Source organism: Grammomys surdaster, unplaced genomic scaffold, assembly GCF_004785775.1.
Source record: "Grammomys surdaster isolate TR1022 unplaced genomic scaffold, NIH_TR_1.0 142, whole genome shotgun sequence".
In the NCBI taxonomy this organism is placed as follows: Eukaryota; Metazoa; Chordata; class Mammalia; order Rodentia; family Muridae; genus Grammomys; species Grammomys surdaster.
In genome coordinates, this window is record NW_021604600.1 from 1957972 (window position 1) to 1973975 (window position 16004).

Here is a 16004-nt window from a genome sequence, read left to right on the forward strand (position 1 = left end):
TGTGTGTGTGTGTGTGTGTGTGTGTGTGTGTGTGTGTGTGTGTGTGTATGTAAAGTGAATAAGTAATTAATAATAATAATAAAAAGAGGCCACAGTCTGCTTGATGTAGTGGCACATGCCTTTAACATCAGCACTTGGGACGCAAAGGCAAGAGGATTTCTGTGAATTCAAGGCTAATATGGTCTACAAAGCAAGTTTCAGACCAAGCCAGTGCTACATTGTGAGACCCTGCCTCAGAAACAAACAAACAATGCTAACAAAAGAAGCCACAGTCCCTACTCTTGGGCCATGACTTCAGCAGTTTGCTCTGCTCTGGCCTCCTTTCTCTTCCTTCCTTGCTTATTTCCTGCCTCAGAACCTTTGTTCTGGTTGTGCCTTCAAGCCTGCATGAGTTCCCTAATCTTTATATGGTGAGCTTCTTCTCACAGGCCAGAGCTAGGCTTACACATCATCTGTCACCCCAGAGGAAGGCCATCAGCCCGTAGTAAGATCTTCCTCCTAACCCGTCACCTTTGTCGTGTTATTTTGTTCTTCCTTTCTCTGAAGCATTGTGATCTAAAAGGAACCTATTTATTCAGTTAACATTTTAGTACCTCCCCCCACCCTGTGACCCTGGGATTTCGTGTCTTGTTTGTTTCTGCCCCTAGTGCCTGGGTTATCAAGTGAGTCATAACAAAACTGGGTTAAATGAATGTGGTTATCTGAGCGGGTGCTGTTTGTCCACTCAACTGTGCTCTGCCACTTACCAAGCAAACCCTCTAGCTAGCCCTGCCCCACCATCCTTGGAGGGAGGGAGCCATACTGGAGATAGGACCCTTCCTGGAACTGTTTGCCCTTCCCCTCAGATTGGTTCTCAGAACTGCAGCTGTCTTAGCTAAACGTTTCAGCTGTCACTTCAGGACTCAGGTTGCTTCTGCAGCTGTTGCTTGCCTGAGTGCTGACCCTCCTCCCTAGAGGGCTGTTGCTTTTGAAGCGTAAACCTGGTTCTTTCTGTGTTATGGGTGGAACTGAAAGCCATTGGAGCCATGCAGAGTCCTCAGTCATTAGAAGCCACAGGTTAGGGCAGGAGAGAGAACTCAGGAGTTCCCAGTACTGGCTGCTCTTCCAAAGGACCCAGGTGTTCAATTCCAAGCACCCACATGGCAGCACACAACTGTCTGTAACTTGAGTCCCAGGGATCCAACACCCTCATACAGACACATATGTAGGCAAAATACCAATGTACAAGAAATAAAAATAAATAAATGAGAAGCCACAGATCCAACACCCACACGACAGCTCACAACTTCTGTAACTCCAGTTCCAGGATTCCAACACTCACACAGACACATATGTAGGCAAAACACCAAGGCACATAAAATAAAAATAAATAAATTAGAAGCCACGGGTCTCTTTTACTCCACTTTACAACCCATACATAATATATACACTAGCAACTGTGTATAACGTTCAACACAAACTTTATAAAAACTCAGCTAAGCAAACAAGCACATGCCTTTAATCCAGAACTTGGGAGGCAGAGGCAGACAGATCTCTGTGTGTTTGAAGCCAGCCTAGTCTACATAGTTACAAAGCAGCCAGAGCTACATAGTGAGACCCTATCTTGAAATCCCCACCATCAAAATAAGTCAATTAAAAAAATAAAAATTCAAAAATGTTGACATTTCTTGTAATTCCCTATTGTAGAGAAAAAATAAATTACTTTTCTTGTTGTTGGGACCAAATGTGTTACAAGGAACAACGTAAGAAGCAGGGTTTTTTGCTCAGAGTTGGAAGGAAAGGTCTGTCATCAGGGACATGAGGCCAGTGGTCAAGCAGACAGGAAGTGGGGCTAGGCTATAAAGCCGCAACGGCTGCCCAGTGACCCGCTTCTGTTGGTGAAACTTCACTTCCTAAAGGTGCCAAGGCACCACAGTTTGGGACACCGTGTGTAATGGCTTACACTAACAAGAGCATGAGCAGTGACCTCCTTGTGCATCAGTAAATTTAATCTTTGTGCCAAGTCTGACTTCCCTGTATCTGCACACAAGAAAACTAAAGCACAGCCGGGGAGCGATGGTGGCACACGCCTTAGTTCCAGCACTCAGGAGGCAGAGGCTGGCAGATCTCTTGAGTTTGAAGCCAGTCTGGTCTACAGAGTGAGTTCCAGGACAGTCACAGCTACACAGGGAAACCGTATTTCGAAAACTGGAGGGGGGGGCTAGGGGAAGGAGGGGGTAGGGAGAGAAGGAAAAGGAGGAGGAGGACAACAACAACGACAACACATCGACACAAAATACTTGCCCAAATTTGCATTAGTGCCAGCTCAGTCTGAGTCGATAACAAACAGATCCAAAAATTTACACAGACACAAAATGGCTTCTTTCTCATTTGTGTAAAAGCAGCTCTGAGTAGGCTGATACCTTGTGTCTTTGAAGTCATCCAGAAACCTGCTACCTTCTGTCCTGTTACTCTATCACCTCCTAGGACTGCACTGACCACGGTTCCAGTTATGGCTCCCAAGCAGTCCCCTTGCAGGGCAGGATGCAGTTATAGGTGGTCATTATTTCTGGTGCTCATTTCCCATTGGCTAGGTGTGGTAACGTGGCCACACCTAGCTGCAAGAGAAGCTACTCGGTGATTCCCTTTGTGATTCTGACTGTGCATCCTGCTAAAATCTGGAGTTGGTGATCTTCATACTTGAAGGAAAGGGGAAGAATAGGTTCTGGGTACAGTTAGCAGTTCTTGCAAGAGAGCTAGTGAGTGGTGAGACCAGGATCTGTGCCCAGGTGAGCAGTATGCTCCCAGCCCAGCCGTTCCTCTTTACCCTGCCCCCTGTTCTCCTACCAGGTGGATATCATGCAGATGTGCATCATTGAGCTGAAGGACAGACAAGGCCAACCCCTCTTCCACCTGGAGCACTACATCGAGGGCAAGTACATCAAGTATAATTCCAACTCAGGCTTTGTCCGTGATGACAACATCCGACTAACACCACAGGTGAGGCTCTGGGCTTGCTCTACCCACACTTTCACCCTCCAGCCCCTTGGAAAAGCTCAACCGTAGAGAGGGAGAGCCCTGTGGGTGGAGCCTTACATCCTCAAAGGCTCCTCACGTCCATTTGGAACATATGTGATCCCAGGGCTGCAACATGCTAGATATTCTACCTGTCCTACCACAGAATAGTATGCCCAGCTCCTAAACAAGACTTCCCTGCCCTTTTCTATTTCCATATGTATGTCTGCAGTATGCATGTTTGTATTTATACCTGTGTGTGTGTGTGTGTGTGTGTGTGTGTGTGTGTGTGTTTGGGCCTACATGATTATGAGAATCAGCCTTAATCATTCTTCCACCTTATCCTTTGAGACAGGGTCTCTTAATCAACCCCAGAGCTCACTGATATGGCTAGTCTTTCTAGCCAGCTTGTTCTGATGATTCCATCCCCACCTTCTAAGGCTGATTCCCTGAGGTATTTGCTGAGTTGGTTAGACAAATCCAGACATCCTTCTTATGTCTTTTACACTATAAAACTCTTCTTGCAGAGAGCGCCCTCAACAGGACTGACTTCAGTATTATAGCCTCTGGCACAACAGCTGGCCAGCCTATTCCCAGTCCCAAACTGATCTGTTTACAACTGTCTTCTCTTCCTGCCCTGATACAGGCCTTCAGCCATTTCACATTTGAACGTTCTGGTCACCAGCTGATTGTAGTGGACATCCAGGGTGTGGGTGACCTTTATACTGACCCACAGATCCACACTGAGAAAGGCACTGACTTTGGAGATGGTAACCTTGGTAAGTAGGGAGAGCCAGCCATGTGCTCAGGGACCATGTCCCTTAAACGGTGCTAGTTCTTTCTACATCCAAGGGGACATACTAAGACATACTGGGCCTTCTGTAAGATATATGGGTGGGAACTTGGCTTGTCTGATCCCCAACCACTTCAGGTCAGCATTTCCCCTGCCTGGCCTGGCCACATTTCTAGTGCCCCCACTGTCCTTTGTCACAGGGCAAAAGTAAGATGCCATCCTCCCTGTTCTGCCTGCAGGTGTCCGGGGAATGGCCCTCTTCTTCTATTCTCATGCCTGCAACCGTATTTGCCAGAGCATGGGCCTTGCGCCCTTTGACCTCTCCCCACGGGAGCAGGATTCAGTGAATCAGAGCACCAAGCTATTGGTGAGTACTCAGTGGCAATTTGCTCGACTGGCTAGTTCTGCCACAAGAAGGCAGGCCCTGTTTCCTGTGGGATGACATTAGCTTGGTTTTGGCGTATTTATGACCAGTGTGAGGAAAACAGGCAGAAACAGAAGTGACAGGGAACACGCATGTGTGTGTACTTGTATATGCTCGCACATGCACCTGTGCACACATGTGTACTCAGGTACCTGTGTACACATATGTGTGTGTATGTGTGCATTAACAAATGACTAGACCTGGCCCTCTGGGCCTGCCCAGTGTGTACTGTGGGACCACTTACTCTTCTTACAAGAACCAATTTAGGAGACTACTAGTAAAAACCAGTCTTAGCCTCTTGGGTGGTGTACATTGGGGTGTACTTCCAGCTCAAGCCTGTGGAACACAGCTGGTGCTTTAGGAAACACAGGCTAGTAGCCCCTTGGAGATCTATCCATTTGCCCCTTCTTAGATACCATAGGGTTAATCCTGAGCTGATTTTTTTTTAAGATTCCCTATTAGGCATGTATAAAAGCCATGGATAAAAAGTCTTCAGGATTCCAAGGAGCCCTCCATTCCCTATAGCATGCTTTTGTGACATGAATCCCCCATTAATGTCACCAGCAATCAGCCAAGACCATCTTGAGGGGGACAGAGGAGAAATGTGGGAGCCCCCGAATAAGGACACTCTCTGGCAGCCGGCCCCCCTTGCTCCTTCGCCTGTCAGAGAACTCTGGGGATGAGAACATTAGTGATGTGACCTTTGACTCTCTGCCTTCCTCCCCGTCTTCGGCCACACCACACAGCCAGAAGTTGGACCACCTCCGTAAGTCATGGTCTGGTCCCTTGGATACTGTGATCATAGTAGGTAGGCACAAGGTAGAACGTGGTAAGAAATGAAACAGTTGAGCCCAGATGGCTTAAAAAATAATAAAGTACCAACAAGTAAAGACTATTGGTCCATCATGATCAACTCTGAGAATCATTCTGCGCTAGAAAATCTGTTAATAATATATCTATAGCTGAAAGAGAAAAGCTGAGGCTGGCAAGATGGCCCATTGGAGAGAGGCGTTTGCTGTAAAATACTTTAAAGATTTTAAAAAAGCTATTAGCCATCTCTATGAATTGTGTGTGCATGGGTGTGTGCTGGGGATTGAACACAGGCCTCATTCTTGTTTTGGTTTATTCTATACCATTGAGTTCTCCCCAGCCTGCAGACTTAATAAAAATGGTCAGCCCTGCTGAGTGTGGTGCCCATACGTTTATCCCAGCACTTGGGAGACTGAAGCATGTGGATGTCTGTGAGTTCAAGACCAGCTTGGTCTACATAGTGAGTTTCACAAACCAGAGAAACATAGTGAGATCCTGACTCAGAAACCAAACAGTAACAACAACAACACCACTACAACAATAGGTCAGCCAGGCATGTAGGCTGCAGCTTGCTTAGAGCAGGAGAGAGAAAATGGTGACAACCAGGAGAAAGTTGGCTTAACAGCCATGTGCTACCCACACTTTAGGCCCCACAGAGACAGGTGGCTTCTCCATTGTCTCTACACTTTCTTCAGAGCTGATGTGCTGGTCAGCACGATATATGTGAAGCTGTGCACACGCAGAGGTGCAGATCCAGGGACTGTCAAGTGGCAGACTCAGAAAGGGTTGTGGTTCTTCAGTAGTGCCACAGTCCTTTTCCCATGTTGTGCTTCTCTTTAAAAATCAAAAGTAAAATGTTGGGCATAGTGGTGCACACTTATAACCCCAACACTTGGTCAGCTGAGACAGGAGGATTGTCAGGAGTTGGGCTACATATTGAGGTTTGGTGCAGGTGCTGAAGGCAGGTCATGTGCAGCTCTTGGGCGTGTCTTACATCACTTTTGCTTGTCCCTGCTCAGATTGGCCAGTGTTTGGTGACCTCGATAACATGGGCCCTAGAGACCATGACCGCATGGACAATCACCGGGTGAGTGGGGAGGAGGGAGGCTGCCGGCTGCCATCTGTTCGGAATCATCACTTTGACCAGATGGTATTTAAAGAGCTTTGATTTCTTTTTTTAAGATTTATTTATTTTATGGATATAAGTACACCGTAGCTGTCTTCAGACACCAGGAGAGGGTATCAGATCCTGTTACAGATGGTTGTAAGCCACCTTCTGGGTGCTGGGAATTGAACTCAGAACCTCTGAAAAGAGCAGTCAGTGCTCTTAATTGCTGAGCCATCTCTCCAGCCCTTGCTTTCTTACTGAACTCTCAGAATGAATGAGATAGATTTTTTTCTTATCTCCTTTATAAATAGATTTTATTCTAGAATTAGATGGGGGCTGAGGATGTACTCAGTGGTAAGAGAGTGCTGTCCTACCATGCATGAAGCCCTGAGTTCAATCCCCAGTGCCACAGAAACTAAGTATATTGGTGTACATCTGTCATCCCAGCACTTGTGGAGGCCAGAGGCTCACAAGCTCAAGGTCATCTTGGTGACATAGTAAGTTTGAGGCCAGCCTGGGCTATATGAGCCCTTGTCTCAAACCAAACACAGAGACTATCTAAGTAAATGAGGAAAGACTGATCTCATTCACTGTTTCCTAGGGTTTGGCCCCAGGTTATTCGGTTTCTTTAATGTTGTGTGATGACACAGAACACAGTGGCAGAAGTTGCTCACTTCATGGTGGCCAGGAAACGGGGGTGGGGGGGGCAGCAAAGAGGACAGAAGGATCTGGGGATAAAAGGCATTTGAAGGTATATTTAGTAGTCTCCTTCTTCCAACCAGGCCCCACAGTAATAACCATTCAGCTATGATCTTGTTGGTGAACACTATTGATGAGGTTAGCGCTCTCAGGACCCATTCACCTATCACCTAGCCGGGGACCTTCAGGGGCACATTTTATACCAAACCATAACATAAGATCATCTTCTTTCTGCAGGACTCTGAGAACAGTGGAGACAGTGGATACCCAAGCGAGAAGCGAAGTGACCTGGATGACCCTGAGCCCCGAGAAAACGTAAGCACCCAGGACGCTGATCTGAGCCAAAGAGCTCTGTTGCCTCACCTGTTATCTATAAGGATAAAAGGCTAACAGGCCAATGAGAGCTGGCCCTAAGAACACATAACAGTAAGACGGCAAACCAGATTTCAGACAGAGACAAATGCAGGAAAGAAGGGGAAGTGCAGAGACATGGCCAGAGGAAAAACTAACCATTTCCCCAGTGGCTTCACACCAACTCTGGAACCCTGGGGTCAGTCAGTCTCTTCACACACAGACAGGAAGACTATGAACTCAGCAGCTCACTGGGAAGCAGAGGACTAGTGTTCCTAGAGGAGGGGTCCTGGGAGGGCTGGTCCTGCTCCCCAGGAATAGGCTCCCTGCTACAGTCCTTCAATCTCTGCTCCCTTGCAGGGCCACTCCAACGGCAACCGAAGGCCTGAATCTGATGAGGATAGCCTGGGCAGCTCTGGACGGGTAAGCACACAGAGGGACAGACCTGACTCTTCCAGCTCTTCCTGTGCCCTGCTCTCTTCCTGACACACTGCCTGCCCCTTCCCCAGGTTACCCCAATACTCCAGGATGTGTTCCTTATCTGAAATACCTGAGCTTAGAAATGTCTTGGATTTCAGATTAGTTTTCCATGTTTCATGTGTGTTCATTTGTGTGTGTGTGTGTGTATGTGCGCGTGTAAGTGTGTTATACAGGTTTTGCATGTGTATGGGTATACATATGGAACCCACGGTTGATATTGGAAATCATTCTTTATTACTCTTACACCTTATTCTTCAAGGGAGGGTCTCTCAATCAAACCCAGAGCTCACTGATCTGGTTAGTCTTACTAGTTATTCTGCTCTGGGGATCATGACTCTAGCTTCTCAAGGGTCTGTAATTAAGGCAGGCTGCCGCTCCTACCAGGCTTCTGAGTAGGAGATCCCTCCTCATAGTTGTACAGCAAATACTTGAACCACTGAGCCATCTTCCCAACTTCAGATTTTAGATTTAAAAAAAAAAAAAAAACCAGGGCGTGGAGGATACTTGCATGTACATAGTTAGACAACTTGACAGGGGCACAAAGTCTGACCATGAGACTCATCGTGCATGTTTCATGCATATTTAAAATATGAAGGCTGAGAGTAACTTTACACACTACTTTCAGTGCGCTTGTCTTTGAGCTACTGTGTATATGACAAGTGTCTCAGACATGTCAGGAAAGGCCAGCCCTACTGCTCATGTTACTTTAGTTCTCAAACACGTGAACCTCATACTTCTCCATGTTTGGTAAGTTGGGTCTCTCCTGCCCTCAGAGTCCTTCCTCCCCTAATGCCTGATTACCAGAGGCACCTTCTAAGCCCAGATCACCCCAGTGTCAGGACTCTGTCCTCTGCTCATGGTCTCAGGAAGCCTTCTCACCCTGGAGTAGGACAGAGTTGCTGTTGGCTCTGGGATGGGTCCATCTTGCCTGGTGGCTTCAGGGCATTTAGCTGCCTGTGTTCTGTGATATGTCTCATTGATGTTGTGTATTTCATCATGGTTAAATTGAGGGAGGGAGGGAGGGAGGGAGGGGGGAGGGAGAGACAGAGAGAGACAGAGAGAGACAGAGAGAGACAGAGAGACAGAGAGAGAAAGTAGATTTGTGGGAGTCAGACTTTCCAGGTGCCTGGTGTGAGGAAGAGCTTAGGAGAAGGCTTAGCATCAAAGCTCAACTGCAGCACCAGGCCGATAAATGAAGGGGTAGGTTCCACAGGGCTGCTATAGCCTGTTCTGCTGGTCATTGCGTCTTGTTACTGCCCTCTACCCATGAGTTGGTGGCAATGGAATAATTAGAATTAGAGCCCCGTAGTGTGTGGGGTGCTTATTTGTAATCCCCACACTTGAGAGGCTGAGAAAGGAAGATCCTGAGCGCAGGGCCAGCCAAGGAGACATAGTGAGTGCAAGGTCCATCCCAAGCGCATTGTCAGAAACAAACTGAAGGAGTTGGAGCCATGCTTGTCCAGTGAAGTCTGATGCCATCGGGGTTCCTACCCCCCCTTGCCAGCCAGCCTCTTGATGTCCTGGCTGCTTACTTCTGTGACAGCACATCCAGTCCCGGCCCATCACTTCTCTGGCCTTTAAACTCCACCCACCTGGTCTCTCCCATCAGGTCTGTGTGGAGACGTGGAACCTGCTCAATCCCTCACGCCTGCACCTGCCGAGGCCCTCGGCCGTGGCCCTAGAAGTGCAAAGGTTAAATGCTCTGGACCTTGGAAAGAAAATCGGGAAGTCTGTTTTGGGGAAGGTATGGGTGATACCCATTCCTGAGCCCAGGGCTCACTGTTCTCTACTAATCACTTCTTCTCACAGGCTGGCTGGGCTGCTCTTGGGCATGGCTTTGGCCTTTCAGGCAGCCAGACCGATACGGAAGTCTTTGTGACAGGTCCATCTGGCCATGGTGCGTTACCACGAGGGCGGGCGCTTCTGCGAGAAGGATGAGGAGTGGGATCGAGAGTCAGCCATCTTCCACCTGGAGCATGCAGCTGACCTGGGAGAACTGGAGGCCATCGTGGGCCTAGGCCTCATGTACTCTCAGCTGCCCCACCACATCCTGGCTGATGTCTCTCTGAAGGTGAGATGATGTGTGGACCCAACCTAAAGGGCTCGGCCAGCCCATCACTCACCACCCACATCCTAGTGGTTACCTACTGGAGGATTTGTTTTGTTTTGTTGTCTGAGGCAGGGCCTGACTATGCAGCTGTAGCTGTCCTGGAACTCACTATGTAGACCAGGCAGGCCTTGAACCCACAGAAGTCTGCCTGCCTCAGCCTCCTGAGTGCTGGGATTGTAGGCATATATTACTCTGCCTGGGTTCAGCTAGAGGATTTTTATGGGCAGTCAAGCATGGTGGCTCACACCTGTAATTCTAGCATTAAGGAGGCTGAGGCAGAAAGATCAATAGTTTGAGGCCAGCCTGGGCCATGCATATGACAAATGTCTCAGTGATGCTGTCATCTATCATGTATAGGAAAGGCCAGCTCCACAGTACCCATTATTATCTGACTCTCGAAATAAAGGATTCTGATTTTTGGTTTGGGGTCAGTCACTTCAGAGGTAGAATTGACCTCTATCTTTGGTCAGTAAGTCCAAAGGTAAGGTAACAAGTCACAGGTCCATGTAATAAATGACAGGATATGCTAGGAAAAACAGACATCCTGGAAATAAATGAGGAAGAGCCCTGCATGGGGCTTTGTTGGGTCTGTGTTTATCTTTTGACCATGCTTCTGCCACATTGCTATAGCTGGTACAGAGTCTGGCACTCAGAAGGTTCTCATTCATTCAGGGATGGATGGGAAAGGGCTGGCCATGTGAGGCAGACAGAAAGGCCCCGTGGGAGTGAGCTAGGCAGAGTGTGAGGAGAGCCGCTCTCTGGGTTAGAGAAATCATGCACGCTCAGACTGATGCCCAGGGGTAAGAAGCAAAATGGTGACAGAAATCATTAGTGCTAGGGTGTGGGGTGAGGGAAGGTGGGAGGTGGGGCTGAAGCACCAAGATGGTGGTGTGCTAGAGGTGGTGTTAGGGTGGGTGCTAGGGCCGCCTAGCCCCCCACCCCCGCCCCTTCATGGTCCTCGGGCACGGGAAGAAAGAGTTGAATAGTCGGGGCCTGGAAAAGCTTTCTGTGAGAAATTGAGCGTCAAGTGGGTGTATCTGTTCTTCTCTGTTCCCATCTGTCCTGTTGTAGTGGTGGAGGCTGTGACTAGTTAGAAGGCTGGACAAAGCCAAACTCAACACAGGCTCAGGGCCTAGCCCTCTTCAGAGCTGACTGTGGCCAGCAACTGGGTGGATCTCAGGCTAGCAGAGGGTGGAGAAGAATGTGCTGGAGACCTTTGTTTCACTTTTTGAACAAGTAATGCATTATTGTCATTCTTTTTAAAAAAAGTTTAAGTGTGTGCATATGTGTGTGTGCGTGTTTGTATACATGCATTTCCCAAACCATGTACATGGAGATCAGAGGACAACTTGTAGGAATAGGTTCTCTTCCACCCTGTGAATCCCAGGGGTCAACTTAGGCTGTCAGGATTGAGGGCAGATGCCTTTACCTGCTGGAGCAGCATGTCGGCTCCTAATAATTTTAATATTAAAAGTGTTCACAGCAAAAAAAGTCTCTCTTGCCTTTTCCTTCCTTATTCATTACCTGCTCCCTTTCACCCCTGCCTTCCTTCTCCGTTCTCTTACTCTCCCCCTATTCTCTCTCTTTTCCTGGGGATGAAATCTAGGGCTTTGTACATGCAGGGTAAGCTCTCCACCACTGAGCCACACCTCCAGGGCCATTTTTCCATTTTCTAAAATAGCAGATTAACTATTTGACTGACTCCTCGGGTGTTGTTTCATAAATGCACTAGTTACCTGAGACCCTCACTACAGATTACCTGAGAGTACAGCAACAGAAACATTCTGGGTACCAGTGACAGCTGTGCTCCCACTGGGGGCTCTGGAGAACATCCTTGTCTCTTACAGTCTCCCCAGAAAAACATCCAAAGTCAGGCATGGGGATGCACCCTGCCATCCTAGTACTCAGGAGGCTGTGACAGAAGGATTGTGAGTTCCTTGTCAACCTGGAGCTAACAGGTTTGGCCCTGTCTGAAACAACCAGCTGTGTAGCCATGTGTATTTGTGTACATGTGTGCACACGAATATCTTCACAGCCGCGTTGCTGTCTCCCGTCAGTGGATGAGCAGGTAAAGACAATGGGATGGAATAGCGTTTGATCGGGAGAAACAAGTACAGTCATGCTTCAGCCTGTGGCAGAAGCCAGACACAAAAGGCCACATGTTATGTCATTTTAATCCACTCCATGTATATGACACATCCAGAATCCACGGAGACAGAAAGTGGACCAGTCATTGTGACCCTGGCTGGGATAGGATGGAGGGAAGGGTATAGGGAAAGCTTGTGAATAGTGGGGTATGGTATTTCTTTTTGAACTTGTTAAGTTATTCTGAAATTGGGCCAGCAAGATGGCTCAATGGGCAAAGGCACTTGCCACAAACCCTGACAACTTGAGTTCAATCCCTGGATCCCACATGGTGGAAGGAGAGAACCAACTCCCACAAAGTTGTCTTTTGACCTTCACACATGCAAACTCATGCACAGCAAATAAGTAAGTAAACATAATAAAAAATTTAGGGTTTGGTTTTGTTTAAGACAGGGTGTCTCTGTATAGCCCCAACTGTCCTAGAACTCTCTCTTGTATACCAGACTGGTCTCAAACTCAGAGATCTCCTACCTCTGCCTCCCTAGTGCTGGAATTCAATGACATGCACCACCACAACCTGGCTAAAATTTAGTTTGTTAAATCCATGGTGGGGATAACTGAACAAGTCTACCAATATACTTAAAGCCATGGACATGTTCTATGGCAGTCCCAGCCCAGAACTCTTACAACTTAAGAAACTGGAGATTGACAAGGGAGCCCTTTATACACACACAGACACACACACACTCACACTCATTAGCTGTTTGTGCCCTTGCTTTTTGACAGGAGACAGAAGAGAACAAGACAAAAGGCTTTGATTACTTACTGAAGGCGGCAGAAGCTGGTGACAGGCAGTCCATGATTTTAGTGGCCCGAGCTTTTGACACTGGCCTGAACCTCAGCCCAGACAGGTACTGTGACTGTCTCCTGATGATGTTGGGGTAATCTGGGCCACTTGAGATGCTTTTCCTTTCATTCACGATGGACGTGGGTTCTAGCTCTGTCTGTTATCAATCCAGTGACCTTCAATAAGTTATTTTACTTCCCTGGCCTCGGTTTCTTTCTTTGGTAAAATAGGAATAATGATGTCATCTATCGTTATGTGATCTCATGAAGATAAAATACCTTCCCTGCAGTGCCTGACAGAGAAAGTGTGCAATAGATGGCAGCTATTTTGCCAGGATCTGTAAAGATTTGCTTTGGGGAAAAAAGTCAGAAATATTAAACAGTTCAGTATGATTGTCCATAGAGAATAGAGTTTGGAGTGATTTTTGACTGCCTTTTTCTGCTTTTATTTGTAAAGGTTTAAGGCTTTTCTACACCCACCTTTGCTCTAAAAAAATGACCTGGAGACCTAGTATGTTTATTAATAAGCTTCTTGCACGATAGCTGGGCAGGGCTCACATCAATTCTAACCTTACTATGCTGCTGCCTACTACCCAGCCACATGTCCTGTCACCTGACATCTTAGTCTCTCCCAAGCTGTTCCTGACCCATCCCTGTCCTCATGGCAATTCTCCTGGCAACCTCATGGGGAATTGCCTCTCTCTCTCTCTGATCCCCACTAGAGACCCTCTCACTGAAATCAGAAGTTCTGCCTCTTTCTCTCCTGCCCAGCTATTGACTAATCAACTCTTTATTAACCAATCAGAAGTGATGGAGAACAGTCTTTGCACAACATTGAGACAGGAGATGCTTGACACTGATGCAGCGTCAGGACTGCAACCAGACCTCTGGGCACAGCAATCAGCATCTGAATACACAGTACACAAAACCATCTCTCAACTCTTGCTTTGATTGTATTCTTATGATGCAGCATTGCAGATTATATCTAGGGCCTCACAGGTGGCACTATGCTCCCCATCTAAGAGGGGTGAGCCGGAAGGAGGAAGCTCCAAGTGTGTTTCCCTAGTGGTTCTGAGGCTCTTGAAGGTGCCAGCAAACCAACTGTCAGTATTCCTCATTGTGAGGCTGAAATGCTCGGGCCAGTTTCTGCAGTGTGAGGAGTGGAAGGTGTCTGGCTTCCTCTTGGCTCTTTGGTGTGGCCTGAGAGATCGTTGAATCCAAGAGCAGAAGTCAGTGATAGAACCGACTTCATAATGGAACCATTGCTGATTCTCTATGGATCCCACAGGAGCCTGGCTTCCCAGGAGCCTTCCAAGGCTTTCTAGAAGGGAACAAAAAGGATACATATTTTTTCTGTATGTCCATATTGTGATAGCTGAGCAGGAACCTTCTCTTTAGTGCCAAGAATTCATCTCCCATGCTGGAGAGATAGCTTGGTCAGTAAATTGTTTGCCTTGAACACGAGGAGTTGAGTTTGATCCCCTAGAACACATTAAGAAAATGTTGAATGGGAATTGGTGGCTCTCCATGCTTCTTCGAGAGGTTCAGGTCAGTGATAGACCCTGTCTCAAAAGAAAAAAATAAAACAAAACAAAACACCAAGATGGATAGCACCTGAGGAAGGACACTCATTTGTCCTTCACCATCTGGCTTTCTTCATACCAATGCACATGTTTACCAGTCATCAACACACACACACATGTCTAGCACCTTAGGAACCACACCGAGGTTGTCTGCTGGCCAATATATGCATACAAGTGCATGTGCGCGCACTTGAGCACACACACACACACACACACACACACACACACACACACACACATACGACTTTTTCTTTACTGGATTGCAAAGAGAAGCCATGTCTGTGGTTGTTCCATATCAAGCTCTTAGGGTCAAAAACTTTGGCGTGTGACATCTGGCCTCTCTGTGCCAGGTGTCTGCAGCAGCAAGAGCTCTTGGAGAGTACTTTGAGAGGGTGGTCCGGTGTCACCGAGGACTCCCTCAGACCTCTTCTTGGTGCAGAGTGCGGGGCCTGGCTCACTGTTTCTCAGGATGAGTAGCAGCACTCATGACAGGTTGTGGATTTTGTGGATGACTAAACTGTCGTTCTGAGAAATGAAGAGACTTGCCTGAAGTCACCTACATGCTGAGTATTCAACTTTATGTGAAAGACTAAGTAGAGCCAAGGTTAGCTCCTAGACATCATACTTGCCAGCTGAGTGCTTACATTTATTTAGTCAACACACCTTCATGGAGTCTTTGTCCCTGGCCAGGCCCTGGAAACACAGCAAATGACACACAAGGCCCTTTCCTTCTTAAGGCTCATATTCTGGTGAAATAAAGCCACAAAACCATAGAGACAAGAAATCGTCAGCCAGTCATTGTTAGAGGAAACTAAGTGTTTGCAGACAGCGTCTTAGAAGGGGTGATTTAGCTGGAAGGATGCAAAGGTAGGTATGGACAGAGTTAGGAGAAAGACGTTCTAGGTTCGAGACAACAGAAGTTCAGGGGCAGGCGGGTACTGGCTTGGGAAGATTGCAGATCTGGCATGGAAAGGGGTAAGCTGGCATAGAGTAGAGGGTGGAGGAAGCCAAGGCTTGCCAGTCAGGATGAAAGTCACCTAGAGCCACTGTTCTCAGCATGTGCTATAGCCCTTCTGGCAGACTTTGTCTCTGCCCTTGGCAATGTACAGTAAATAATCCCTCAGACGGGTGACACCCAAAGAGAAGCAGCCAGCTGCCGTGTTAGCTCTGTGGTTTGTGTTGTAAAGCTCTGGCTGGGACCTAGGTGTCTCCTTGGTGGTTTGGCATATGTGTGTTACTGTAGATTAAGGAGCTGGAAATCTAGTAAGACAGTCTCCGTGTGCAGTGGAGAACAGGACCAGCTGGCACAGGCAGAGCCTAGTGGGGCTGGCTGACTGTGTGGTAGATCCTGTAGTCTAGTCCTTGGGAGGCTGAGGCAGAAGCATGACTCTCATAGGCCAGGCCAACCTACATAGACCTTGTTACCAAATAAAAAAAATAGGGGTCTGGTTTATTTCTGTTAATTCAGCAGCAGTTCTCAGCCTGTGGATCACGACCCCTTTGGGATCAAATGATTCTTTCATGGGGGTTGCCTAAGATCATCAGAAAACACAGATATTTATATTACAATTCATAACAGTAGCAAAATTACAGCTATAAAGTAGCAACAAAAGTGACTTTATGGTTGGGGTCACGACAACATGAGGAACTGTATTAAAGGGTCACAGCATTAGGAAGGTTGAGAACCACTGTTCCAGAGGCTTCAGCATCGTCCCTCCTCT

The 16004-nt window shown here is 47.5% G+C and overlaps 1 protein-coding gene across 3 annotated transcripts in view; it reads left to right on the forward strand.

Moving 5' to 3' along the window:
- The window catches only part of Eef2k (eukaryotic elongation factor 2 kinase), a 58205-nt gene that overhangs the window by 35822 nt on the left and 6379 nt on the right, over nucleotides 1-16004 (forward strand). For all 3 annotated transcript variants that reach the window (XM_028764183.1, XM_028764185.1, XM_028764184.1), the window contains exons 7-16: nucleotides 2830-2979; nucleotides 3641-3773; nucleotides 4027-4154; nucleotides 4776-4977; nucleotides 6041-6108; nucleotides 7066-7143; nucleotides 7540-7602; nucleotides 9269-9403; nucleotides 9542-9730; nucleotides 12641-12765. In XM_028764183.1, coding sequence (XP_028620016.1) covers nucleotides 2830-2979; nucleotides 3641-3773; nucleotides 4027-4154; nucleotides 4776-4977; nucleotides 6041-6108; nucleotides 7066-7143; nucleotides 7540-7602; nucleotides 9269-9403; nucleotides 9542-9730; nucleotides 12641-12765 — 1271 coding nt within the window. The remainder of the gene's footprint in view (nucleotides 1-2829; nucleotides 2980-3640; nucleotides 3774-4026; nucleotides 4155-4775; nucleotides 4978-6040; nucleotides 6109-7065; nucleotides 7144-7539; nucleotides 7603-9268; nucleotides 9404-9541; nucleotides 9731-12640; nucleotides 12766-16004) is intronic.